At 54.8% G+C, this 27,788-nt stretch overlaps 1 protein-coding gene across 1 annotated transcript; it reads left to right on the top strand.

Annotated features, from left to right (window-relative positions):
- Positions 1–588: 588 nt before the first annotated feature.
- Positions 589–9,631, top strand: MB (myoglobin). Its single transcript, XM_015079195.3, has 3 exons — positions 589–773; positions 5,173–5,395; positions 8,952–9,631. Exons 1-3 carry the CDS (start codon positions 679–681, stop codon positions 9,096–9,098), a joined length of 465 nt encoding a protein of 154 aa, XP_014934681.1. The 5' UTR covers positions 589–678; the 3' UTR covers positions 9,099–9,631.
- The last annotated feature ends 18,157 nt before the right edge of the window (positions 9,632–27,788 follow it).

The following is a 27,788-nucleotide window of genomic DNA, read 5'->3' as shown; positions in this document are numbered from 1 at the left end:
AGAGGCCACGAGGGCCACGAAGCCAGTTTTCTGGGTGGGGTAGAAAAACCCAGACTCCAAGAGCCTGTGGATAGACGCCCAGCTATAAGTAGGAGCCACCTCTGCTCCCTCCCCTCTCTCACCAACCCCCCCCCCCCTTCTGGCTGAGTAGGGGCTCTCCAGCAACATGGGCAGACTGTGGACAAGGAGACTGCTAAGGACCAGGACGGTCCCAGGGCCAGCCCAGGAGCCGCTGCCCGAGCTTGGAAACATGACAGTTTCCTTGGGATGGTTGACAACGGGGAGAGTTGAGTTTCAGGCTGCTGGCGTCGGCCTTGGTGGTGCCCTTTCTGCTGGCCTCTGAGACTCCACACAGTGGCCCAGCCTCCTCCCCTGCTCTTGCCACATACACAAACACCCCCGCGCCCCTGTGGCCTGAGCTGTCCTACCTCCCTACAATGGCACCTGCCCCAAAATAGCTCCCATGTGAGAGCTACAGAAAGGAAAAGATTAGACCCCTCATGAAAAGGAGGGAGGAGGGAGAGGAGGGGAGAGTGAACGAGCCGTCAAGTGATCTGTGTCGAGCTTCAGGGAAGGTATAAAATCCCTTTGGGGCCGGGCGGTCTCAAACCCCGGCTGTCAGAGCCAGGACACCGAGTCGGCCCGGACTCCCTCTTTCTGTCTTCCTCAGACTGCGCCATGGGGCTCAGCGACGGAGAGTGGCAGCTGGTGCTGAACGTCTGGGGGAAGGTGGAGACCGACCTCGCGGGCCACGGGCAGGAGGTCCTCATCAGGTAAAAGGAAGAGACCCCATTGCCTCTGTCACCCACTCCCCAAAGATCAAGGGTGCGTGCCTGCAAGGCGGAATCGTTGCCCAGGGTTGACCAGTTGGCTGTGTCGGTCGACTTTGTTAACACCTTCACTTGGTTTTCCTTTGCTTGTAAGTGTCAGGGACTGGCGTCCAGAAAGGAAAAGAGATCCATCCCGGGCCTGTGCCAGCAGTGGGAGAAGCCTGGTGATCAAACCCTGGATGCCTAGCGCCCACCAAGAGGAATCCTAGAATCGTAGGCAGTCATAGTTAACAAGGGCCCTGAGAGATCCCGTCCAGACGCTTCACTAAATGGACGAGGACAAACAGGACCTGAGAGGGGCAGGACCTCCCCACGCCACAAATCCGTAAAGGTCTATAAACTGTCAAGACTGAGACATGGCCTTCAAGATAAAGACCCACAGGCTCTAGAGCTGGCTCGGCTTCCGAACCGCTGTGTGACCTTTGGGAAGGCACACAACCTCTCTGAGGCTCAGTTTCCTCTCCTATACAATGGGCGGGGGTGTTCCGTGCTACCCTTTAAAGTAGAAGTGAGAGTTAAATAAGATAATGCATGTAAGGGGCCTGGAACATAGCAGGTTCTACAAGATGTTAGTAATTGTTACGGATGGAGCTAGCTTAAGGACCTGCGAAGTATTATAATTAGAAAATAGAAGACGGAGGCCCGCTGGGGACTTTTGATGTTGAGGAAGTCTTGAATTTGAGAGCTCTGAATAGTGTGGTCTCCAAGCACATCTTGACTGCAGGGGTTCCTGAACAAACAAAAGAAAACAAAATTCCAAGCGTTGTAAATAAAGGATGGTGTGTGGCTTGTAAACAGAATTTTATTTTCTCATTGCCTTCCACCCCAGACGGTGTGAGACCCCTCTTCTCCAGGTACCTTCTCTCACGCTCTGGGCCAGCGCAAGTCAAATATCTAACGGGGTATAAATCCACATTTCTGCACCTGGGAGAAAGTGGCCCTGGGGTGGCCACGAGTGAATGGATTGTCCTTCACGCCTGCATTTACAGACGAGTTTCTCCCTCGTCACGAGCCAGGTTTCCCTCTCCCACTCAGATGCCTTTTTGGTCTCCTTGGGCTGCACTTCTCTCCAGCTCCCATGTCTGGATCCGTGATCCGAAGTCTGAGCCCTGAGTCGTCCACGCTAGAAACACTTGGGGAAGGATGGTCACGTTCTCTGTTTACTCCGACGGGCATCATGGGGGGTGTTCCCTGTGTCTTTCTCCTCCTGTCCCTGCCAGCAGGCCGCTGGGGCTGCAACAGGTCCTGTTGGACAGGACAAGAGTTTCCCCCAAGCTGACATCAGCTCCTTAGGCACCTGTGCTGTGTGACCTTGGATACGTCACTCCTCCTCTCTGAGTGACTCACTCCTCCTGCTTGCCTATCGGTTGAACGAAGCGATCGTCTGCCAGGGTCTCTGAGGTCCCTCTCTGCTCTCATGCCCTGGCACTCCCTGAGCCCATGCTCCTCCCTCGCTTTTGGAGAGGAGGCAGGGTAGTTGGGGCTGGAGACCAGTTTGCAAAGCACAAGTCTCTCCAAGGTGATCTGGGGGCCATTAGCCCCCAAGGCAGCGACTTGAAGGAGACTTGGGGTATTGTGTCATCAGGGGAAACCTTCCCTCCCTCTCCAGAGTGGATCAGGGACACCTACCGAGGGCCAGGGGCCGGGGATGGGATGGGATGCCTGAGACTCCTGGCCCCTGAAAGGTCCCAGAAAGCCCAATGCGCCGTCACGTCTTAGGCTGTGGGACACGCAGAGACCATGCCAACGGGTTCTGCCCTCTTACTGTGCGGGGTCCGGGGAGGAGGGCCTCCCTGCGTGTAGAGGGAAGGGAGGGGGTGCTAATCCCCAGAGCTGCACCTGCCTCTGTGGGAGCTGGCCACTTGATTCTGTTCCAGAGGCTGAGCCTGGGCTTTCTTACTGACCTTGGCAAGGTCACTTCTCCTACTCCTCTTGTAAAAGACGGCATATTCTGTTCAGCGGAGCCTGTTAACAAAACACTGAGGGCTTTGCTGCAAGTCGGGAAGGATACCCCCAGCCCCCGGGCTCGGTGCTTCCCGTATATTAACTCAGCCTCCCAAGCACCCGATGAGGTAGATATTAGGATCACCACCCTTAACAGAGAGGTTAAGTAACTTGCCCCAAGTCACACAGCTGGAATTCACATCCAGGCGGCTTGCACCCAGCACGGCTGCTCTGGAGCGCTCTGCTCTTGGCACATCAGAGCGGGGTTGCCCTGCCCAGCCCGGTTCTTCTGCCTAGAGCAGGGAAGGCATTCTGCAGGTTGGAGTCTCCATCTCCCGTGTGGGTGTCCGATTGGGCCTCCGTTCAGAGGACAGCTGGGAGGTGGCCTCCTTTCTCGCTGACTTGCCTGCAGGCCTGCGAAAAGCGAAGCAGGTGGACGTAGGATTGAAGCTGAAGACGCAAGGCAAGTGAGGGCTCCTGAAACAGGAGGGAAAGTCTGTCCATCCTTTTCCACGGGTTGACGGGCTTCGTCTGTCCGTTTTCCGGGGTGCTGCCCTTAGGCAAATCCAGGTATGGCCTTCTGTGGCTGCCTGGGGCTCCCAGCTGCAGGACTTTGGGCCAAGGGAGGGAAGCGGCTGAGTGATGCCAGAATGATCTGGTGGGCACTCATTGGCCTGGTTTTCCTGCACCGTTGAAGGTAAATCTGGGCTCGCTTGCGGGCTGACTGGCACAGAGTGGAAGGTGAGGCAGGGGTCCAGCCTTACAGCTGGAGGCTGAAATACCAGCCAGACCAACCCTTTTGGTTTATGGATGGCTGAACCAGGACCCAGAGAAGCTGAGTGACTTTTTCAATGTCACACAGCACGTTGGAGGTGGACCTGGGACCAGAACTCAGCTTTCGTAATTCTCATCCCCACGTTCTTTCTCCCAGACATCTTGGGGGCTCCCCAAATATCTGAGATCCCTGGTTGCCTTGGGTACCAGGTCCTTGGCCCTCTTCTGCCCCAGATAGGCTCCCTCCAGCGTCCCGACCTCCGACCTTCACCTGTGGGTGCTAGGTCTCACCTCTGCCAGACAGGAGTTCAAGGATCATTGTCACCAGATAATAATAGGACCCTTGGGTGAAAAGTGCCAGGGATGAGCTGTCCCGGCCACACAGGCTTGGCCGGGCCAGGACGGGGGGGTGAGATGGGGACGTGGGGCATGGCTGTGGATCGCCCTGGGTGTTCTGGGGGCTGCAGGAGGGATGAGCTCCCGGGAGAAGGGTGTGCTCCCTGTTTGTGCTACTTGGTGCACACGTGTGTGCATGCACGTGAGTATGGGTGTGTGCTGTGAGATGCTTTCACACACCGGAGTGTGTCCACCGCAGGGCTGAAGAAGCGAGTGGCTGAGCCAGGAAGCTACAAAAAGAGGAACCTTGCAGGTTCCATTAGACAGGAGGAGGGGAAGGCTGGGGAGACAGGGCCACTCCTGCAAACATTTCAGGGTATGACAGGGAGAGAGAGAGAGAGAGAGAGAGAGAGAGAGAGGGCGCATGACTTATAGAACCATCCGATCTCTGGTTCGGGCTTTGCCACCGACTCATGTCACTTGCCTCTGTGCTCCATTGGCCCACAGTGGAACGGGGACAGCCACCTCCCACCGAGGCGGCAGGTATGACTCCCTTTAACCGACACCCAACTTTCCAGAAGAGAAAAGACCGAGCTCCAGGGCTACAGGTATGGCTCAGGGCAGAGTCCCTCTGCAGCTAAGCTCCCCGGCTCCCTGGCAGGAGCGGAGACCTGGTCTTTGGCAGGTGGCTCCCTCCCTGGGCCTCACCATCCGAGGGGCCTGGGAGGTACAGGGCGTCTGAGCAAAATAAGCAAGGACTTCCTGAGCCTGAGAGCTAACACAGGACGTAGTGAGTCTCCTGTAGCTGCAAGTATTTAAGCAGCCAAAGGATGATCCGTAGGCAGGAAGCTTGCAGAGACGGTCCCCTGCGCGGTCGACGTCTTGAGTCACACAGACCCGCTTCCACTTGGCCCTTCTGCCTCGTACCCGTGATGCGATGCGATTTAATCACCTACTCTCCAGGCGACTCAGAGAAAATCGGGTGGAGCCAGGGAGCGAGGCAGGCACATCTTTCCTTCCTACCTCTGGAGTAGCAATGAAGAGGCAGATGCTACTGACCCGAAATAAGCAAGGCAAGCCTTTACACGGCCCACCGAGCCCCCACAGCGCTGCTCTAGGTAGGCACCGGTTATCCCCTACGCTTGGATGAGGAAGCAGAAGCACAGAGAGAGGTAAAGCGAATGGCCCGATGTCACGCAGCTGGGAAATAGCGGAGCCGGGACTGGAGCTCGTGTGTCTCACCACCTCCAGCCCCTGTGTCTGACTCCAGCCCCCCTTGTGCCCGCAGCCTCTTCAAGGGCCACCCGGAGACCCTGGAGAAGTTCGAAAAGTTCAAGCACCTGAAGACAGAGGATGAAATGAAGGGCTCCGAGGACCTGAAGAAGCATGGCAACACGGTGCTCACCGCCCTGGGGGGCATCCTCAAGAAGAAGGGCCAGCACGAGGCGGAGCTGAAGCCCCTGGCCCAGTCACATGCCACCAAGCACAAGATCCCCGTCAAGTACCTGGAGGTGGGAGGCAGGGCAGGGGCGGGCGGGAGGGTGGAAGGGGAGGCCTCGAAGGGCTGGGATTTGGGGTTCGAGTCCCAGCTCGGCCACTGACTTGTGGGTGACCCACGTCATTCCTCTTTGAGCCCCAGTTTCCTCATCTGTAAAACGAGCTGTCACCCCTGCGGTCACGGAGAGGAAACCCATTTCTCCCCCAGATCGGTAGGTCGTCCGGGGAAGTAAGGGAGATTGGATATTGGGGGCACCACTTGCACTCCCCCCACCAAGGGGAGGTACCATTAGCACACCCACTGGGCAGATGAGGAAACTGAGCAATAGCTGCCCTCAGGATTCAAACTAGGGCTCTACTCCCCCCAGGCCCTCAGCGCCTAACCCCTGTGCCATCTGGAGCCTGATGTGTGCAGGAGTCGTGAGGCAGGCGTACAGGAGCAGGGGCTCGATCCTGGGCTGGGGGTGGCCAACAGTCTGGTGATACTTGTTTCCAGCATCTTTACAGATGAAGAAGCAGAGGCCTCGGGTGCCCTAGGCAAGAGAAGTTGGTTTGAACCTCCTGTGAGGGGCTGAGGAGTTGGGTGGGCAGGGGAGAGCCTGAATTGCCTTTATAACCAGTGGGAGGAGGCGTGTGGCAAGAGGTGAGCATTGAGATCTGGGGGAGAAAGGGCCTTTGGGATAGGTGCAATCCCTCAGGATGGGAGCAGCAGGCAGGCTGATGCAGCGATGAGGATAAAGGTAGTGGTGATAGCTACCAGTTAGGATGGGCATCCGCCTGGATCACTGCGTGGAATTCTCGAAATCTCCCTGAGATTGAAGGCATTCAGTGTCCTCTTTTTCTCTGACGCAAAGGAAGTTCAGAGCTAGGGAGTCCAGAGCTGGTGTGGGGAACCCACGGTCACCGAGAATGCAGCCTCTTTCATGCCAATGTTGGCATGAGTCCTCAAAGTTGACTCATGGTCCAAGATGGCTGCTAGAGCTCCAGCCATCTGGTCCACGTTCCCAACAGGAAGCAGGAAGAAGAGAGGAAAGCTCTCTTTTAAGGAGTCGCAGACAGAAATCCCACCCAACAGTTTCCTTTGCATCTCATTGGCCAGAAGTTAGTTACAAGACCACACCCATCTGCATGGAAAGCTGGGAAATGTGGTCTGTTGCCACTGCAAATACAACCAGTGTTCTGTTACCAAGGAAGAAGGAGAAAATGGACATTGGGCAGGCAATTAGCAGACTCTGTGCCAGGCAGGTACCCTTCGCATACTCACTTTACAGATTTGGAAACTGAAGGCTCAGAGAGATTAGGTAGCTTGCCCAAGGTCACACAGCTAATAAGCCAGTAGGTACAGTCTGGTCAACGGTACTCCGGAACTCAAGCCCTTAACCCTTGCGGTACAATATCTCCCATCCGCCACTGCCACACCCCTCGTCAGCCTCTCAGCCGCACCTCCCTGCGCCCCAGCTGCCCCCGCAAATCACACGTAGACAACCTTGCCCGCCCATCCCACTCAGCATCACAGACACAAGGAGCCTGTCCTGCCTTTGAGATTCCGTGCCTGCTGCGGCCCCTGCCCTCCCCATCTTCTCTTGTCAGCAAATCCCTGTCCATCCTCCAGGGCCCAGCTTAGAAGCCACCTCCTCCGCACGCGTCCAGCCGTCAGCTGCTCTGTCCACCGGTGCCCTTCCCCCCCTCCCCCCGGCCCCCCTGCAAAGGCGCTTTATCCTCATTCTCTGTCACGGCGCCTGCCCAGCTGTACTGTAACTCATCTCTTTACCCAGCTGTCTCCTGGCTGGGACATGAGCTGCCCGAGGGCAGACCCTGGCTCTCGCATCTCTGAACCCCAGTGGCGTGGGGGTGGGCTCCCAACACAACCAGAAAGACGTATCCCCTCCGGGGGGACAAAGGAACAAGGCTCAGAAAGAGAAGGTAGCACTGGAAGCTGGGGGACTGGAAACCAGGTCTGCTGAAAACGAGCTTAGTTTACTGCGTCGATATCCGCAAGATCGAAGGCAGGGCCCGTGTCTGTTCCTCCCCTTCCATGCTCTTCATAAAAGCTGCTGCTTCCCACCTGTGAGCGAGGGGGCCACAGAGGCTGCTGGGTAGCGAAGGGCAACTTTCCTCTGTTGTCCAGCTGCCCCAGCGCACGCTTTTCTAGATATTAGTGACTCTGCCACAGGCTCAGGAAAGGCTGAGTGAGGGGACCCGATGAGGGCATCGGAGCCCCTGTTGTGTGGTGAAGTCACACATAAGGGTCACGGCGGAGCTGAGCCGGGAGGTTGGGTATCTCACGTTTTCCAGGGGCGGGGCTTACTCCACGGCAGCCCGAGCCCCCCACCACCTGCCCGTGGTCACTTGCACTCGGGGCGCCCCGAGAAAACGGGAAAACGAGGTACAGTCACCGCCTCCGTCCTTGGCTCTGGCGGCCGTTTGCCCACCCCCCCCCCCCCCGCCCCCCGGGGTGCAAAGTCCTCTTGCTACGTGACCTCAGTCTGGCTACTTTCCCGTCGCGGCCTCTGTAAAGTGACACCGCTTGGTGCGCCGGCCAGGGCTGTGGTTGACATCAAAGCTTGATTCACTGTCGGAAGAGCACAGTAGCATTTTACGCCCATGAGATCGTTGAGTCGCTAAAGCCGCCATGCTGTAGGTGTTCCTGGTAAGGAAATCGTGGGTACCCAAGCAAGCGTGATGGTGACAGCGAGGCTGACAGAAGACAGTGTGGGTCCTGGGGGCAAGCCATAGGCCAGATCCTTCCCTCTCCTTCCCTCCTTCCCGCCCACCAAGAATTCTGAGCACCAGCTCTGTGCTTGGCACAGAATATAGGATGCTCTGCACCCCCACTCCGCCCCCAATAGGCTGCTTAAAGCAATAACCCTATGAAGCCATTAAATGCAAAAAATAAATATACACAGATGGAAATAGTTTCTTCCTTAAAAAACATTTTTTTAACGTTTATTCATCTTTGAGAGACAGCGCGTGAGCAGGGGAGGGGCAGAGAGAGAGAGAGAGAGAGAGACAGACAGGATCTGAAGCAGGCTCCAAGCTCTGAGCTGTCAGCACAGAGCCCAACGTGGGGCTCGAATTCACAAGCTGCGAGATCATGACCTGAGCCGAAGTCGGTCACCTATCCAACTGACCCACCCCTAGGCACCCCGGACATAGTTTCTTTCTATCTAGCTTTTCTGACTGCAAACTCCTGGACAAAACCATGGAATGGGAGCATTCCCCTCCTTTCTGCTGTCTGCATGGAGGCGGCACCCGGGCCCTTGTCTGGCCGCAGCTGGACCCACATCCTGAACACTAGCCAAGGAGGGTGGTGGGTGAGCCGACCCACTGGGCCGCACAACCTTGGGTCTGTACTGGGACAGGCCTGGTCCCCCATTTATACCTGTCTCCCGGGGTTGCAGGGATAAAAGGAATTCATCTCAGAGACCACTTGGAAGCATGCCTGGTATACAGTAAGCGTTCAATAAATGGCCCTGAAATAAAGAGAAGGTGGGACTCAGCCTGATTGCCCCCTGGCTCCTGGCTTGTCCGCCCCCATGACCAGCACCCCTCTCATCCATCCCGCTGCAGTTCATCTCAGAGGCCATCATCCAGGTTCTCCAGAGCAAACATCCCCACGACTTCGGCACTGACGCCCAGGCGGCCATGAGAAAGGCTCTCGAGCTGTTCCGGAACGACATTGCTGCCAAGTACAAGGAGCTGGGTTTCCAGGGCTAAGCCCCTGCACGACCCCACCCCCACCCACGGGGACGCCGGGCCCCAGGGGAGGGTGGTGCTGGGTCTCCTGTAGCCACGTAGAGTTTGCTTCTGAGTGTCTGCTTTGTTTCTGAGAGGCGGGTGGGGGAGGGGGGCGAGGCTGTTCCGGCTGGCTTCATCTGCCTGGGGGCTCCTTGTGGGGGTCATCACCCCGGGAACCGGAAGTGTGGCCCTTTGCTCTCTGCCGCCCGCAGCCTCTCTCCTCTCTCCCCGACTCCAACCCAATTCCTCCAATCTCCAAACCCAACCCGTCACCCGCGCCTCTAATCCCAAATTCAAGCCGTAAACATACAGATCCTCTGACCCATCACCCCCACCAGATGCCCCTCTGCCATGAGAAACGGGTCTGGGCAGAGTGGGACAGCCACACCCATCCCAAAGGAGGTGGCAGGGCAGTGGGGGGTAGGGTGGGGTGGGGGTTTCTGGAACCTAAGTGTGCCTTTTCAGCTAATGGAGTAACTCACCTGGTTTTAATAAAAGACTCTGCAACATGACAGTCTCTGCCTGGTGATCTTCCTGTCCTGGAGCAAGTGAAAGGGCCCCAAGGAAGAAATGGCTGGGATTGTGTGCGTGGGGAGGAGGCTGGGGGAAAGGAGAGGAGGGAAACTGGGTAAAGGAGGGAGAGGAGGGAGCAGGAAGGAGAGAGGAACGGATACCTGCCTTCCTTAGGTCACTCCTCAGTGGCAGGGACAGTGCCGGGCACAGGCGATGGAGGGGAGAGCCCCGTCTGGTCAGGAGAGTGGTCAGCAGACCTTTGCGGGAAGAGGCAAAAAATTGCAGGGCGCCCAGAGGAGAGGACACAGACCCGAGGGAGGTAGTCACCGTGGACACAGCAGCTTAAAGAACATGCCAAGGACACCAGCTAGTTAAGGGGCAAATCTGGGTTCAAAGCTGGGAAGGCAGCGGGGACTCCAGTCGGGGAGACAAAGAGGTGGCCAGCCAGTGGCAGGCACTGACCTTCTGGCCACAGAGAAAGGACAGACGCAAGGCGAATAACTTATAAACGCCGGCCAGGAGCCACAAGCGTATCTACAAATGCCGAGCACACAGACAGAATGTGTGATACAGCTGTGAGGACCCAGAATAAAACATTGGCATGTGACGGTGGCTGCCGGGAAGCAGGCTAGAGCAGAGGTCATGGACAGGGGCCATGGAAAAGGTGGCCTGAGTCCAGCCGGGTGCCCAGGCCGTGAGGGCCTTGAACAGCGCCTTAGACTCAGGGTACCGACTCTGGGAGGCCCCATAAACCTCCAGGAACTCCCAGGACAAGTGACCTAGTTACCCCTGCCCTTGAGTCCTGAGGGCCCCACCCTCTGTGATGAACCTGACCTCAGTCCACACCAGTTGACGGCTGCTGAACAGAGCAGAGCTCATCTGCTAACGTAGACATGTCTCAAATCCTACCTAACAGGCTCATTCATCAGGCTGAGCTGCTGCATCCAGGACAGCACGAGAGGGTCCGTCCCTTTGTCCGTTCCCAGCTTTGGGAATTCTGCTCAGAGGGTGGGAGAGAAGGGGAGGGGAGCGCAGGAAGAGGGGAGGGTTTTGATCACGGAGCCTGGGGAAAATGCTGTGCATTTATATAGTAATTCAATTGAATGCCCAGGCAACGAGCACTTCTATATAGATACGTGCGCAGGATTTAAAGTTGAATAGGCTGGTCCCTGCCCTCAAGCAATTGACAATCTAGTCAGGGTACCGTGTGCTCCGATAATTAAATCAGGGCAGAACAAAATGAGGGCTGCAGAGAAGAAGCCATTTGTCATTCACTCAGCACTCATTCAACAAATATTTGTGCAGCACAGCTGGTAGAAAAAATCTCACTTTATACCTTCCGTGTGCACCAAATGCAACTTCTTTTTTTCTATAGCTTAAGTGAATTTTTGTTTGGAATCCTCACTGTGGCTGCGTGGCTGATACTTAATCTCTGTCTCCTTGAATGTGCTCCCTCGTTCCAAATATCCCTGGGGTTTTGGCTTATTCTAAGGGGCTTACAGGTGCCAAGTTGTGGCGTGTGGGGGCGGGAAGGTGGCAATCTGTTGCTGTCATCTGTCCACAGTGGTCCTGAGGGACACTGCATCCCACCTGGTCTCCAGTTATTGTCCTTATCAGGCCCTTGAGGAAACCCTGAGACTGCCCAAGTCTCCTTCTGCCAGGGCCACTTCTTCTCAGGGACACCCCTGACCCGTGAGGGCTTCACCTGGGATATGAGGCATACATTTCTTCTGTGTTTAGACCTTACGGGGCCTGTCTGAGCTTTCCCAGCCTCCTCCGGGGCTTCACAGGGGTGTGCAGGGCAGCCCTGTATGGTTGTATAGGTTGTGCACTCCACATGAGCACCTGGGGTGGGGGGGCGTCAATGAAGGGCTAGATCTCGTCTGTGTTCCAGTTGCCAAGCTGTGCACCCAGAAGGGGCGCCTTTTCCTAATTCACACACGGGTGCCCTCTGAGCTAGCAGTGGCCTCCAGCAGGGACAGAACTCCTTTGTCTGGGGTCCACCACCAACTGCAGTCTATTGTTTCCTTTTCAACTCTCTTCCTTTTTGACAGTTCGGAACATTATTTTCCAGCCTGGGAAGCAGGAACGCCTCACAATTTCCTCCAAGTCTTTGCCCTTTTCTCTGTGTTCTTTCTGATCCTCTCAGGGCCTGAGCTTTTGAATCTGCACATCTACACGAGGCGCATGTTTTTCTTGCTTTCAGCTGTCACGTCCTTTCCTGAGGCTTGGGCTCAGAAATGCCTTGCTGTCTGAAAAGGAAAGAGCAAAAGAGAAAGGAAATCCTGGGAGGGAAATATGGGCTAAAATTTTAAAAGTATAATCAATCCTGCAACAGCATTTATTCTGTATTGATTTGACAAATATTTATTGAGCAAATACTATGTGCCAGCGCCCCCCTCAACGGCCCCCCACCGATAGGGACGAGGCACCCAGCCTTGAGTGACAAACATGATCTCTGCCCTCATGGATGTTCTGTGGCATGGGACTGGAGAGGAGTCTGTGCCAGGCCTTCAGGACAGTGTACGTGTAGTGGGGGCCGGGGGGGTGAGGGTGAGAAGCAGAGAAAGTGGGAGAGAGTGTCAGATCCAGGGAACCGCAAATTCACTCGTTGCTGCGTGCACGCCTTCGTCGAATATTCACTGAGGCTTGCGGTGTGCCAGGCACCGAGCTCAGCTGTGGGGGGCCACGGTGAAGAAGACAGTCCTGGCCCCTGCCTGGGGGAGCACACATAGGCTCTGGACACAGGGAGGCGGGAAACGCTGACCCTTGAGGAGCCTGAGATGGGGACCCCGTCACAGTGGACCAGAGTCACAAAGATGGTGCTGGTGGAACAGTCAGGCTTCTCCAGAGAAACAAGAGCAATAAGATTTATTTGTATATATAATATATAAAATATATATGCATAATATATTGTATAGGATATATTATTTTACACATGATATATGATATATGATATATTACACCCCCTATATAAAAATATATTATGTGTTATATATTATTTTATATATGATATATTATTTCATATATGATATATTATATAGTATATACTATATGTTTTATATAAAACATATATTATATATTATATAAATATATACTATATATATAACATATTATATAGTATATACTATAAACATATTATAATGTTTATAATATAATATTATATTTATATATATATTTATATATATTTATATATATATTTATAATATAATATTATAATGTTTATAATGTTTATAATATATATATTTATAATATAATATTATAATGTTTATGTTTATAATATATATAGTATATATTTATATAAAATATATTATACTGATATGTAATATTGTATATAGCTATTATATAATATTATTAATATTATATATTATATATAGCTATATTATGTAATATTATATATAGCCATATATAATATTATATATAGTATAAATGTAAGGTTTCGCACTTAATGAGATATCTGATATTTTAAATATAGGTAATAAAATATATAAAATATCGATGTAAAATAATCCCTTCAAACGTTGTCTTTCCTACATTTATTATTCCTTCCAGAATTCCTGTTTTTTAGATTGACTCACACTAGCCTCCATGACTCTTTCTTTCTTTTGTTTTTAAATTTTTCGCAACATTTTAATTTATTTTTGAGGCAGAGAGAGACAGAGCGTGAGTGGGGGAGGGGCAGAGAGAGAGGGAGACACAGAATCCGAAACAGCTTCCAAGTTCCGAGCTGTCAGCACGGAGCCCAACGCGGGGCTCGAACCCGTGAACCGTGGGATCATGACCTGAGCTGAAGTTGGATGCTCAACCGATGGAGCCACCCAGGTGCCCCACGGTTACACACTGTTGAAGTTCTTACAGTATTGTTTATCCAGATTTGTTAGGCTATCAGGAGTGGAGTGTATTTTGCCATATGCAGTCTGCTTACTTCCAGAAATGGAATTCATAATCTAGAATTCTGAATGTGTGTGTGTTTTTTTAAATTATTTTGCTTTCCTTGTTTGTTTTCTTTCTCCCGTGTTGGACACAGAAGGCCTGGGGTTCCTGTTTTGCTCACTGGTGTCACACACCTGGCCCCTGGCCCTCCGCCCGCCCCCCCCACCCCAGCCGCTCAGTGAGTGCTGGCTGCAGACATGGGTCACACAGGGCTCTCTCTCTCACGGCCGTGAAAGCATGTTGTAAACGACAGACCATCCTAAAGATAAGGGAGTCAGGAGGCACAAGCGGAGTCCGGTTCTGAATATCTGGTTCCTGTAGGCGCGTGTGTGCGTGTGTGTGTGTGTGTGTGAGTGTGACAATGCACGTCCGTCTAACTCCTCTGCTGTTAGATCTGATCTCAGCTTTCAGCCCGTTTCCTGCTGCTCTGAAATCCCCAGGAGTCACGCCCCCAGGGCAGCCGAGGTGACCTCCTCACGGACCCAGAAGCCAGCTCTCCCACCGCTGCCTGGGACTGGGCTTTCTGGGTCCAGCCGGGCCAGGAGCTTGTGGCCATAAGAGCTCCCGGGGCTTGAGTCATGTCTGGGAGAGCAGAAGCAATAAAGTTGTCCAGAGATGGGGCGCCTGGGTGGCTCAGTCGGTTAAACATCCTACTTCGGCTCAGGTCATGATCTCATGGTGTGTGGGTTCGAGCCCCACGTCGGGCTCTGTGCTGACAGCTCGGAGCCTGGAGCCTGCTTCCAATTCTGTGTTTCCCTCTCTCTCTTCCCCTCCCCGGCTCGTGCTCTGTCTCTCTCTGTCTCTCAAAAATAAAGAAAACATTGAAAATTTTTTTAATAAAAAAATAAATTAATTGAAAAAATAAAAATAAATTAATAAATTAAATTAAAAACTAGCCACAAAACTTTCACCTCAATTGCCCTGCATCGACTCCATTGCTTTATGCCTGACCACAGATTACCCACAAACAGGAAAATTCCCTCCGTGCTGGCATTTCACACGGAAATGGAAACACAATACTGAACCTGTGTTAACGCATTTAGAAGGATCGGATCTTTGCTGAATCAAAGATTCATCATCAAAGGATGTCTTTTCCTCAGGGAAAACCGGCGTCCCGTCTCAGGCACAGAGCCCCTGGTATCCTTTCCCCTCTTAGTGGCAAATGTCGCTTTTAATCACGTCACCCAAAGTTTTCACAGGTGTTATTAGATCGATCAGATTCAGAACACTCAGAAGGCAGAATGGCCCCCTCATCACACACGTTAGGGAGCAGAGGTGATTTTGTGGGCCCAGCGAACTTGAAACGGGATATGTGGAGACTCAGGGTTTGCGCACCTGGGAACTTGGGTCTTCGGACACATGTGGGGAAGGAGCGGGTATGGGGGAGGAGGGGAGGGGCGGGGTGGGTGTCCCCACTTAGGTCAGGGCAGGGGTACTTTTAGCCAACGCGTACATTGTGGTTCTGACTGACATTTCATAGCCCCCAAATGGGGGCTATGCTGCTGGAAGAGGTTTGCCACAACCCAGCAGCCTCCACCGGTGGCCCTCAGTGGGGCTGCATTGTCCCCGGTGGGGGCGTTTTGTATATTTGTGGGAGTGTTTGGTTGCCATGATGAGGATACTGACATTTAGTGGGAGGAGGGGAGGAGGGGAGAAGAACCCAGTGTTCTGGAACGTGCAAGCCCAAAAATACATGGGAATCTCTCCCGTGTTCTAGACCAGATTCTAGAACTTACAAATGTTGCTTATACGTACATTATCTTTCAGCTGTTTGTTTCAAACTATGTTGCATTATTGGCGGGGGCAGGGGGGGCTTTTATTGGGGACTTTTGTACCAAGATTTGCTCACCGTCGCAAACAACGGCACCCCCACGGCAGTGCCACCACGGGCTTTCAGGGGCTTTATGGACGTCGGTCAGGACCCTGAGCGTCCTCTCCTTGCAGGCACATGGTGGGTGGCATTTCCCCAGACCTATATGGCTTGTCTGGGCCAACAACCCGGGAGTGGCTGTGTGTCACTTCCTGTGGAAGTTTTGAATCAGTGACAATTCACATCCCTCTGCTGTCCCGGGGGCTGTGGATGTGCGTGTCTACGTGGAGCCTCTGTCGACCGGCTGGGTCTCTTTAGGAAAAGCAGAGCCCCTGCCAGCCACGCTGAACACAAAATGTGAAGCTGTGATCATCTGGGCTGTTTGCGTCCTGACCGTGTAGCTGCTGGCCCGACACACCCATGCCGGTGAGCACTGCACGTGGGGCCATTCCGTCCAGGGGCGCGAGCCTCTAACCGCTTCGTACGTCCTCCAGGGCCATCGCGTTAAATATTGAAAGACATTTTATTTTATTATTAAAAAAAAAAAACCTTTCATTTTATCTTTATACATGACATGATAATGAATTTTTTTAATTATGGATGTAGGTAAGTTGTATTATCAGCGAGCCTCATTCCAGGATAGTAAAGGGGGTGTTACCAAATATTTGTTATAAAGAGAGGGGTATTGCCTGGTGGCGTTGATAATTACTGACCCAGAAGCTTCCGGTTTAGAGTCAGCTTCCGGTGTTCAAACAGCGCAGGGGGCTGGGGTGGGAGATGTAGGGGAGAATATTCGTGAAAGTTACATGATAGATAATAATTAAACTTCAAAAAAAAAAAAAAAACGGACTGGTTCTAAGCTAGACGCTCACCAGCACCGTCCTGCATCTTTACAAGTAAAAGTCACAACGTCAAAGAGAAAACTGTATCTGAGCACGAATTAATCTACTACTGAGTGTATAATGGATAACCCTAATAAATTTAGAGACTTATGTGGCTCAGTCTCAGAGAAATGTCATGTTTAAATGTTTTTGTTTTTTTTTTTATGTTTGTGTATTTTTGCAAGAGAAAGAGCATGAGCAGGGGAGGAGACACAGAATCCAACTCAGGCTCCAGGCTCCGAGCTGTCAGTACAGAGCCCGAGGTGGGGCTCGAACTCACGAACCGTGAGATCATGACCTGAGCTGAAGTCAGACGCTCACCTGAGCCACCCAGGAGCCCTAGCAATGTCAAGTTTAAATAAGACAGTTCAATAACCAAAAGTAACTTGTTAATGAATTAATTTATTTTATTATTGAGAGACAGAGAGTGCAAGTGGGGGAGAGAGGCAGAGGCAGAGAGAGAGAGACGGAAAATCTCAAGCAGGCTCCATGCTCAATGAGGAGCCCAACTCAGGGCCCGATCCTACGACCCCGGGATCATAACCTGAGCTGAAATCAAGAGTCGAACGCTCAACCAACTGAGCCACCCAGGCGCCTCAATAACCAAAAGTATTTAAGGAGAAATTCCATTCTTGGATTTCTTGAAGGACATTCAAAGAGCTCCCATTGCACGAGCCGCATCAATATTTACTCGAGTTGTCTTTCCCTGTCTGTGTCCGCCATGCGTCAAGACTGCGGTAGAACCTTGCTTCTTCAAACTCCTGGCCAGTGCTCCTTTCCCACCTCGTCCTCTCCATCCTCCATGACTTTCTTATCTACATCAAATTAGCGTCCCTCCCAGCAAGTAGAAAATGGCCTTCCTCTTTAGGAGAAGGAGGGCCAAACGCGGACACCTAATCAAAAGATAGTCTTTGCCTGGTCCCGGAGAGGGAGACCGGCAGATGCGCCCTCCCAATGGGTTAGAGTTTCTGGAAATGGACCTGGCTGCCTGGGCGGAGGTGAGCTCCCCACCATCAGACACAAGCAAGAGCAAACTGAATGATCGCCGACTGGGACCGTTCTACTCATTCCGCAACGTGAATCACACGCCTCGGTGCCAGGCACAGCGAGACAAGGAGAAGCACCAAGAGGAATAGAACAAAAATCTCCAGCTTCGGGCAGTTTGCAATCCGGGAAAGAGAGGGAGAGAGATGGAGAGAGGCGGAGGAGTGTGCACAGGGTACCATGTAAGCAGAGTGGGAGACGTGATCAATATTCCCAGAGGACATCAGGGAAGGCTGGGTCTTGAAGGGCGGGCAGGATTTTACCGTCCCTGTGCGGGGTGGAGGCGGGAAGGGGGGAGCGTGTGTGGAGGTGGGGGGTTGGGATGAAGCAGGTCCCTTGTGGAGACGGTTTGGGGTCCATAGTGCAAAAGAGAAATGAGGGGAGATTTGAGGGGATTCTGGGGGGTGGGGGGTTGGGTGTCCCAAAATACTGGGTGTTGAGAAGACGGCTTGAAGTACCAGGTGAGAGGAAGCGTGTCTGCAGAGGTGAGGGGGTCGGGATGGGCTCTCGAGGCTCCCCTGCCAGCCCCCCGCATTCCCAGGAGCCGATTCCTTAAAGTAAACCTCTCTCCGTAGGCATCATTGGTTCCGTGCCTCTTGAGGACCCTGTAGTAACACCCAGCATCCCTACTCACAGGCGGGGAAACCAAGGCAGAGTTTAAGGGAGCTGCCTAGGGTCGACCAGCTGAGGAGAAGAGCTGGATTGCAGCCAGGGTCTCCGCGGCTCCCTGCCTGGAGGGATGCACAGGGTGGCGTAAGAAGCGTGCCATGCCTCATCAGCCCGGGGACAGATGGGCTCCCACTCCTACACTTTTCAAAGTAAAACCAGCTGGAGCCTCCACTTTCGAATCAGCAGGAAGTCCAACTTTTCCATCGGGGCTCCCTACCATCTTCCTGAAAAGACCCAGAATCCAGGGGCTGACTGAGTCCAAGGAGTAGGGGGGCAATCCAGTTACAAATGTGGGTGGCCAGCCACACGGCTGTGATCTTGATCTCTCTCTCTCCTGGTGGAGGGTGGGGGGCAGGGGGCTTCCTTGTCCAGAGACCCATGTCCTGGAGTCCCGCCCTCCATCCTGCAGGCACCCTGGAGGCAGCACCGATGACATTCGATGAGATTCCCCAGGCAAGACTCGCTAACCCACCAGTTGAAGCCAAGAGACCAAATCCCCCGCTAAGCGTCTACGGGCTTGGCTGGCAAGAATCCTAAGCTGTGGGTGAGGTTCCAAAGGCTACCGAGTTGGCCAGACCCGGGTCGCTGGTATCTCACCTCTCACTTAATGTGAAAGTGTCTCTGAGAGGTCACTAACGAACTCTCCGGAGCAGAAGTAAATCACTCCAGGGGAACCTGAGGTCACTGCCGCTCAGTGGAAACTTGGATTCTTTTACATGGCGGCTTCTCTTAAAAAAAATAACCCACCCAATCATAGACCCAATATATTTAACTCACCAAATGAAACACTTACTGTTCTCATTTCTGTTGCTGCACGACACATCACTGCAAATTATAACGATTTAAAACACAACAGTTCAATATTTCATGGTTGCCTCTCATGGGGTTGACAGGGCTCGGGGTCACTCACTCGGCTCTGGGTCCGCTACTCTATAATTCACCTTCCCCTCCAGCTCACATGAGGGCTGCCACAGCTCCAGATCTCACATCTTCACCCAACAGCCAAAGAGAGGAAAAGGCAAGTCTTTGTTTCAAGTCCCCTTCTGACAAGAAGTAATTCCTAGAAGCCCTCTCCCTCCACTCTGACGGATTCCTTCTCAGTCCTCATTTTCCAGGACTCGGTCACATGACCCTGCCTAAGCCAATCACGGGCAGGACCGCCATGGTGGGCCGAGAGCAATTGTAACCCACCTCTGGGGTCAGGCTGGGGTCATCTTCCCTGAGCATCATCCCAAACCAACAGGAGACTCAGGCCAAGGAAGGTGCTAGGCCGGAAGCAACAGTGTCGGCTACGAGGACGGAGCGAGGCGATACACGCTTAACACTCAGCCAGGTGCTGGGACGTGGGGACGCTCAGCGAGGGCGGGCGTCACCCTTAACAGACTGAGGCGTGGAAGCATAGACGGTGTTACGCAACCCTTAACTGTCACCGACTCAGGTGCCGGGGCCAGCCCTGCCGCTTCCCAGGGTGTGAACTGGGGCAAATCAGCGCACCAGCCCGAGCCTCCGTTTCCTCGTCTGTGAAATGAAAAACACGGAAAGAGTCCTTCGTGAAGATCAAAGGAATTGACGTCCATCACGGGCCTAGAACAGCGCCGGGCGTTCCTGCTGGTTCTTCACCATCAGTAGTAACGAGCGAGTTGGGGGAGCAGCCTGGCAGGCAAGTGGAAAGGTGGAAGCAGGAACTGGGCCCCCTTTTCCCTGAATTTGTTTCTGTCCTCAGGCAAGGGGTCCCAGGCTGCAGTGTCTCACGGAGAGAGTGGGGAGAAAGAGGCTGGGTCAGGAGCGCTCGGTCACGCCTCGCTCTTCCCTGAGAGGTCCCCAGACCGCGTGGGAAGAGGTGTGTGCAGCGACCAGGGTGGCCTCTGTGCTGGTCCGCTGAGCACTGAAGGCCAGAGAGGGGACGAGGCAAGGGAGGCGATGGGGCTCGGATCTGGGGGCCCGGACACAAGGAGGCGGGAGCCCTAGGTCCCGTCTCATCACAGCCTGCTGAGTGGCCTCAGGAAAATGTCTGTACCTCTCTGAGCTCCGGCCTCCCGTCTGCTCCACAGGGTTGGGTATTGAGCCAACAGTGGGGGATTGAATATTAGAGCTTTATCCGACCCCGAGGAATTACGAGACTGGCAGGACCCATCCCCCCCAACCCATCAGAGTTCAGGGAGCGCTTGTGGTCGTTTTGCTCAGATTCGGTTTACAGACGAGAAGACTGAGGCCCAGAGAAGGTAAACCTTGATCTGACCCCTGACACCCGGCTTTGTGTGTGCACACGTGTGGGGGCGGGGAGGTGTGATGGGGTCGCTGCCCTCGGTCTGTCTCTGTGTCTCCTCCATCTTGCTCGCTCTTCTCTCGGTTTCTTCCCTGTATCTCTCTTCCTTGTCTTTGAACGCTTTTCTATGTTTCCTCCTCTGTCTCCTTGCGTTTGGCTACCCATCCCTCTGTGCATTCCTGCCTTCGTCTCTGCCTCTCCTCCCCGCGTCTCTGTCTCGCTATGTCTCTGCCACTCCCGGCGGGTCTCTCTCCCTCCCTGCCTCCCCACCTCCAATCCCATAACTTCTCTGTGGTTTTCTAAACAGTTTACAATAAAAATAAAGTGTTTGCCAGCATGCAGTGGTGGTGAGAACAGGTTGTGATCCTTGGAGTGCAGGGTGCTGCCGTTGGAACTTAGAGCTGGGTCCGGCCGGGCCCCAACCTCGGGTTCTGCAGGCGGGGCGAGCCAGCCCAGCCTCAGACACAGGAGGGGCTGCTGCATGACCTTGGGGCTCCCTTGCATCCGCCCACGTTCTGATTCTGAGTGGTGTGCCTGCCCACAGTCCTGTAAAAATAGCCCGGGGAGCTGTGGCTGGCCTCCAGACTCCTGCCTGCCAGGGTCTCTGGAGAGACCTTCCAGCACCGTGCAGAGCACAAATCTGCAACCGAGAGTGGGCAAGTGACCTGCCCAAGGTCACCGAGCAGGTGGGCAGCAGGGCTGGAGCCAGAACCCCGGCCTCGGACTGCCAGCTGGCACCCTCCACGGCACGGGGGAACCTCCCTAGGGGCCCCGCGGCTGGACCAGGTCCCGTTTCTGGGTCCTGCCAGCCCAGCCCCGGACTCGGTCCCAGCCCTCACATCAATGGAGCAGGACAGCTCCGTTTTCTTGACTGCCTCCTGCACTTCTCTGGGAGCTCCTCGAGCCTGGGGGCGGGTGGGGGGGGTGGGATTGAGCTCTGCCCACATCACACACTCGCCGGGAACACTCATAAGAATGACAGCTCACACTCATCAAGCCCTCGACACGCGCCGGGCACTTTCTAAGGGCTGGGCACACGTTAAGTCATCTCATCTTCACTCTAGCCCTGTGAGGCGTGCTGTTTCTAGCATACCCGTTATATAGATGAGAAGACCGAGGCTCAGAGAGGTTAACTGACTTGCTCAAAGCCACAGAGCACTGTTTGCTGGAGCTGGTATTCCAACCCAAGGAAGTAACGGATGAAAAGGTGAACAAAAGTTTGGTGTTCAAGCACAGCAGGCAGGGGCTGCCATCGTTTGACTCTCGGGCCACCAACGGTCACTGAGCTCCTGGCCCCACACTGGCAGCCTGGGCCCACGACTGTTCTCTCAGATTCCCTTTCCAGGGGCCCCTGGTGTCGGGAGCCTGGGATACACATGCACACTCCAAGCCTGCCCCTTCCCAGCCGAGTGGACTTAGGAAGTCCCTTTCCCTCTCTGAGCCTCAGTTTCCCCACCCATGAGAGAGGAGCCCTTACTGACATGTCAGCGGTTCCCTGACTCGGTGGTTCTTACAGGGGCTGGTGGGATGGGCCGGATCGGCGGGGAGGGAGGGGTCCAAGGCTGAGCGTAGCCTGAAAGACCATAATGTCGAATTTGATTTCTTTGGGGCGAGCTACGGAAAACATTTCAGAAATACAACGAGGATCACAAGGGGACCTGAGGTTCTCGGGTCTACCCAAAGGGGGCTTGCCAGGAACTCGAGAGCAGTGCCTCCAACTAGAAGGGCATAAGGGCAGAGGTGGCCCGTGGACGTGCCTGGCAGAGCGGCCCCGCCCGTGGATGCCGGCCCAGGCGGTCCTGGCACAGCCACCCTGGTGTTGGTGATAAGTACATCCTGGGAGCGTCAGCCAGAGAGGACAGGTGCAGGGGAGGAGGCGGCTCCAGGGCTCAGGCTGAGTCATCCTACGGGGCTGGGGTCGGAGCCGGAGGGGAGAGAGCTATTTCTAGAGGGAGAGGACGCAGAAGTGGGGAAGTCATCTGGACACGTGCCTGGACCAACCGGCAGGGAGGGCAGGGAGCTGGGGGGCCTGTGTCCGCCTGAGGGAAAGTCAGCCGCCCCTTCCCCTGCCTGCCTCACCCCTTTCCCATCCTCCCCGGGACCCTGTTATCTGGTGGTGGGACCCAGCGCCTTCCCCAGCTCCTCTGCCACTGCAACCCACCCCCCCGTACCCACAAATGCCCCTTCCCTCTCGGCCTTCCTCCCACCCCCAGACCTCTGCCCTCCGGGACCCCGAAGCTGTCAGGAACCTCCGGGCTCTAGACCTGCGAGAATAGCCCCGGGGTCTTGGGAATCGGACACAGTCCAAATCCACCCACCATCTTTGAGCTGGGTGACCTAAGGCATGTTACTTGACCACTCTGAGCATGGTTCCTTGGTCTATAAAATCAGGAGAACACCATCTTACTGCAAAAGGTGATTATAAGGCTTCAAAAAGAGGTGCTTTCAAAAGACCACGTGTCGTGTGACTCCATTTATAGAAATGTCTAGAAGAGGCAAACCCATAGAGACGGTCGATGAGTGGGTGCCCAGGGCAGGGCACAGGGGATGAGGGAATGGGGTGCGGGGTTTCATTTTGGGGTGATGAAAATGTCCTAAAACGGATGATGGCGACGGTTGCCAACTCTGAATATACGAAAACCACTGAATTGTGCACTTTAAGTGGGTGCACTTTACTTGTGCACTAGCTCCAAAAAGCTAGTTAAAAAAAAAAAAAAAAGGAGATGCCCGTTGTGTGGCTGGCACCTGTGGGCGTTCACCCGCCGCACGTCCTGGGCATGCATGGTGGTTCCTGGGCCAGAGCACAAGTCATTTTCCAGAGTGCGGAGATGCTGACGGCCAGATGAGCTGACCTTGGAGGGAAGGCAGGGTGGGCCCGTCTTCTGCCCTCAGGAGGAAGCCACCAGAGCCAGAGTGACGTGGGGCAAGGACCTGGGACTCAGCAGCCACTGCCAGAGTTTAACTCCCAGCTCTGTGGCTCTGTGACTGGCTGTGTGGCCTTGGGCAAGTTGCTTCACCTCTCTGGCTGCAGTTTCCTGTGAAGAAATGGAGGTGACGATACTCCCCGTCCTTACCTCCCAGGGCTGTTGTTGGGATAAATGAAGTGACCTCTGCAGAACGTATAGAACGGGGCGGAACACGTCCTGGGTGCTTGGGAAATAAGGGTTCTTTCTCTTGCTGGTGGAAGGAGGAGCGAGGAGGAGGACTGCGTAAGCAGAAGGCCCCGAATCCAGTCCCTCTCCTGCCTGGTGCGAATTATCCCCCTTGTGGCTACACCAGCAGGCTTCTCCATGCAAGCTTGCCATCTCCCTCTCCAGTTACGCACCCTGCATGATACGACAGACCCCCTTCTCTGGGTCCTCATTTGTTCACCTATCCACAGAGGGAACCGGACCAAAAGAAGCTCCAGGTCCCTGTTTCTGGTGGCCTTCGCCTCCTCCCTCGCCCTGCACACCCCCCGAGCACCTGCTTTTGGCTCTAGGATTTGCCCCGTCCTTACCCAGAGTCCGTGTCCTCAATTTTCACTATCGGTCTTCTCTCGTCCCTCAGGGGCACAGTCCTCCTTTCTGCTAGGACTCCTCCGTGCCTGGTGTGGTGCCCAGAGGGCTCAGCTGACCATCTGCCTCGACTGAGGCCTCAACACAGATTCGCCTTGGGCGGGATGAGCGATCTTTGGGCAAATCCTGGCTCCGGGCCTCAGTTTCCCCCACTGGAAAACCAGCCCAATAATCTGTGTCCTCTTTGTCTCCCAGGGAACAACAAAGATGAACCCTGGCAACTAGGGGCGGGAAGGGACCGCACGTGGCACGGATTTCAATCCCAAATCTAATGCTTAAGGACCCTTACCACACCCAGCCTGTGCTTGCATACCTCTGGAGTGACGGGGAGCTCACCACCCACCGCAACCCTTTCCGTCCATTTGCTTCACAACAAGGACAGCATCTGACAGGCGACATGGAGCGGCAGGTGCTGAAGGCTAAAAAATAATCAGGGGGCAAAGTGACACAAAGGCAAGGACATTGTTCGGGTTCGAATCCTGACTGTTTCCTCCCCTTTTGAGCTCTGTGTGGCCCCTGAGAAGGACTCAGTGCCGGTTTGTTTATCTGTAAGTGGCAGTCACAACACCCATCTTGTAAGGTCCCTGGAAAGGTCACCACGAGCGGGTCAGGAGCCTGGTGCACACGAGCATTTGTCTCATGCCAGGCTCCTCCATTCGTGGTCATCGTCCTGATTATTTTCAGATGAATTTTCCAACGGTGCAAAGAGGTTAATGAAGCTGCCTGAGGTCACACGGTGAGGGGGACAGGTAGAGCCCGACCTGCGGCCGGGCACCTTGCACCTTGCACTTGAGGGTCCGGCTCTGCGTGGCCGGGTGCCACGAGCGCTCCGTGCTCCCCGGGAGACCCCGCTAGAGGTCAAGAGGGGCTGGTCCTCTTCCAGAGTTATTTTTAGCCCCGCCCCCACCTTATTGTTCTAGATCCAGAGAACGGAGCCTCTGAGGACCTGCGTGCACCCAGCCAGCACCCTGGGGTGTGTAACCTTAGCAGGCTTGCTAAGGAGCAAGGATGAGAAGCTGGCTGGAATCTGAGCCCTCTGACCCGCCCTACTCCCACAGCAACTGGGCTCTACTGGGGGCGACTCAACAGAAGCTGCCCTCCCCCACCTGCATCCAGTCCAGCTGGCATCCACAGGTGGGGACAGGGCAGTGCTCCCAGGAGCTGGACAAGAAGAGCAGCTCTGGGCAACGAGCTCTGCCGTTCTCAGCTCCGCAGAAGCACGCGGCCTGCAGGAGGGACCCCCTCCCGGCCCCCAGTGAGTTGGCCAAGGAGAGGACAGGAGCCACCCGGGCAGTGGAGTATGGCAGTGAATCCTGTGGCTGCCTACCATCAGGGAGCAAGTCCAAGCTCTGCCGGTGTGATGTTGGGTGAGTTATTTAACCTCCCTCTACCTGGCTCCTCATCCATAAAATGGGCACAGAGTAGTGGCCACCTTACAAGGTTTTGGCGATGATTTACTATTAATCACACGTGTAAAGCCCTTAGCCCAGTGCCTAGCACAGAGAAAGGGCTCATGAATGGAAGCTGTTGTTATATATCCATGTATTTATACAACAAATATTTAGTAAGTGTTGAATTCGTCACCTACTGCTTCATAACAAAGTACTCCAAGACTTCAGTGGCTTAGAATCATCAACATTTATTTAGCTGTTATCTCTCGGTTTCTGTGGGTCAGGGATCTGGGAGCAGCTTGGCCGGGTGGATCTCTCAGGTCTCTCGGGAGACTGCATTCAGAAGGATGTCGGTGGGGCTGCACTCATCCAAAGGCTGGACCGGGGCTGGAAGGACCCACTTCCTAGGTGGCTCCTTCACATGGCGGGCAAGTTCACGCGGGCTGTTGGCGGGAGGCCTCCGTTCCTCACCGTGTGGGGCTCTCCACAGGGCTGCCTGAGGGTCCTCACAGCACCTGGCATCCCCCAGGGCAGGTGGCCCGAGACAGCGAGGCAGAGATGCAATGTCCCTGATGACTGAGCCTCAAAAATCACACTCTGTCATCACGCAATATCCTATTGGTGACACAGGTCCCCCCTGCTCAGCGTGGGAGGAGATGATTCAGAGGTGTGAGTACAGGAGGTGAGGGTCTGTCTGGTGCTTGCCTCAGGAATGAAACAGCTACCGAAATCACGGTTCCTGCTCTCACAGCTGAGTGTGTGTGTGTGTGTGTGTGTGTGTGTGTGTGCGTGCGTGTGGAGTGCAAAAAAACAACAGAAACGCGGAGAAACGCCCTCTAAAGAAAACAAGCAGGCTGGCAAGGTGGCCTACAACAGAGTGGTCAGAGCGAAGGCCTCTTCAGGGAGGAGGTGCTGAAGCCCAAGGGGGAGGCAAGCCCGCCACAGGAATGGGGGTGTGGCGGTGGGGGGCGGGGGAGGGGAGAAGGGTGTTCTAGGCACAGGGAAAAGCATCTGTGCGCCGTCTGTGGTGTGGGAGCCCCTGGGGCCAGCCTGCCCGGCTCTCATGCTCACTCGCCTCCCTCTTTGGCCTCGGTTTTCTCATCTGTCAATCGGGATGGTAACAGTTGGTACCTCCTGCGGGGGCGAGGGGACTAGGGGGACACCACAGGACAAGCCCTCAGCGCGGGCAGTGCCTGGTGCTGAGGAAGTGCTGGGGAACTTGAGTGTCTGATGGTGTGTGATCGTTATTGGGCAGTGGCACTCAGCATGACAAAGACCTGGCCCGGCGGAGACCAGGATGCCTAACGTGACCGAGGTCCATCTGACACATTTCCCGATGCCTCTCTCACTTCATCTAGCACGGTCACCTCGTCAGGGAGAGCTCCAAGAAGCTGGCACAGAGGAGCCTGTGGCCTGGGGGCGGGAGCGAAGCTGCTGGGGACAGCGCGGGTCAGGGGGGCGGGCGGCGGCCATCCCTCTACACCTACAGGGGACAGGCGCGTGGGAAGGCCTCCCTCGGGAGCAGCACAGGAGCCTGGAAAGATGAAGCAGGGGACACGGGCTGGAAGGGAGCCCCCAGGGTGTGTTAGGGAGCGACAGGCTGTTCAGTGTAGTGTGAGGAGCTGCGACCCTGGGACTCAAAATGAGGAAGGAGGAGAGGGACGCAGGCCCTGAGGGAGGAGAGACGGGGCAGGCCTCTAACACCACATTTGAATGGGCTTTGAGGTGGGGTGGGGATCGATGAGCAGGAGAGAGACGGGGACAGATTGATTTGTGTTCTAGAAGCTTCCTCTGGCTGCAGGGAAGAGAGGGAGGGCAGTGAGGCCCGTGGAAACAGGCCCAGGCCCAGGGCGGAGATAGTAAGGCTTGGTCCAGGGGGCTGTGGACGGTGGATGTGGGGAGGGGAAGGGGAGCAGGGGGAAGGAGAAAGCAAGTTCCCCACCAAGCCGACCCTCTTTTCCAGGGGTCTGTCCAAATCTGTTCCCTCCCACCCTCTCCCCAGCTCTGCAATAACACCCTTATAAGCATGAGGTTGTGGGACCTGTTCAGCGTCCCTCCATTACAGCACTTACTTTCCGTGGTGGCTGTCATTCATGGAGTCCCAACAGGAGGTGCTCAATAAATGCTAGCCACTATTTTTGCCCGTATCAGCAGCTAGATCTGCCTGGCTGCCGGGCCCCTGGCCCCCTCGGAGCCTCGGGGGTGCATCTGGTCCACTTCTTGGGATCTGTTACCCGTTTTTCTTCCCCGCTGGGCCACAGGGTCCCACAGAGCGGGAATCGGGCCAGGTCGGTCCCCAGGCAGGTCCCCAGCACCCCTCATGGGGCAGGCACAGAGCAGGTGGTCAGTGACTGCTGAATGAATGAAGCTCCCGGAGGGCAAGGGCTACGTTTGTCTCCAAGACTCATGGGATTTCCTCAACTGCAAGATGAGGACGGTCGTTTTGGTCACTTTGGGCTCAGCCTTGTCGGTTTGCGACAAGGATCCTGAGCGATGGAAGCTGACCAGAATTTCTGCGTTGCTGGGTCTCCTGGTACCTCTGTGGGTCCCCGAGGCCCCCAGGGGAGCGGAGGCCCTCCTCGGGGCCACTAGGTGGCGCCAGCGG

This window comes from Acinonyx jubatus, chromosome B4 (genome assembly GCF_027475565.1).
Source record: "Acinonyx jubatus isolate Ajub_Pintada_27869175 chromosome B4, VMU_Ajub_asm_v1.0, whole genome shotgun sequence".
Lineage (NCBI taxonomy): Eukaryota > Metazoa > Chordata > Mammalia > Carnivora > Felidae > Acinonyx > Acinonyx jubatus.
The sequence above is the reverse complement of the archived record's forward strand: the minus strand, read 5'-3'. Positions and strand labels throughout refer to the sequence as shown.

What these genes read in the sequence shown, in the direction of transcription:
- MB (XM_015079195.3), top strand. Translation starts at nt 679, where the DNA reads ATGGGGCTCAGCGACGGAGAGTGGCAGCTGGTGCTGAACGTCTGGGGG. An exon ending in GGGCAGGAGGTCCTCATCAG is followed by an intron (nt 774 to 5,172) that starts GTAAAAGGAAGA and finishes TTGTGCCCGCAG; the next exon opens with CCTCTTCAAGGGCCACCCGG. An exon ending in TCCCCGTCAAGTACCTGGAG is followed by an intron (nt 5,396 to 8,951) that starts GTGGGAGGCAGG and finishes ATCCCGCTGCAG; the next exon opens with TTCATCTCAGAGGCCATCAT.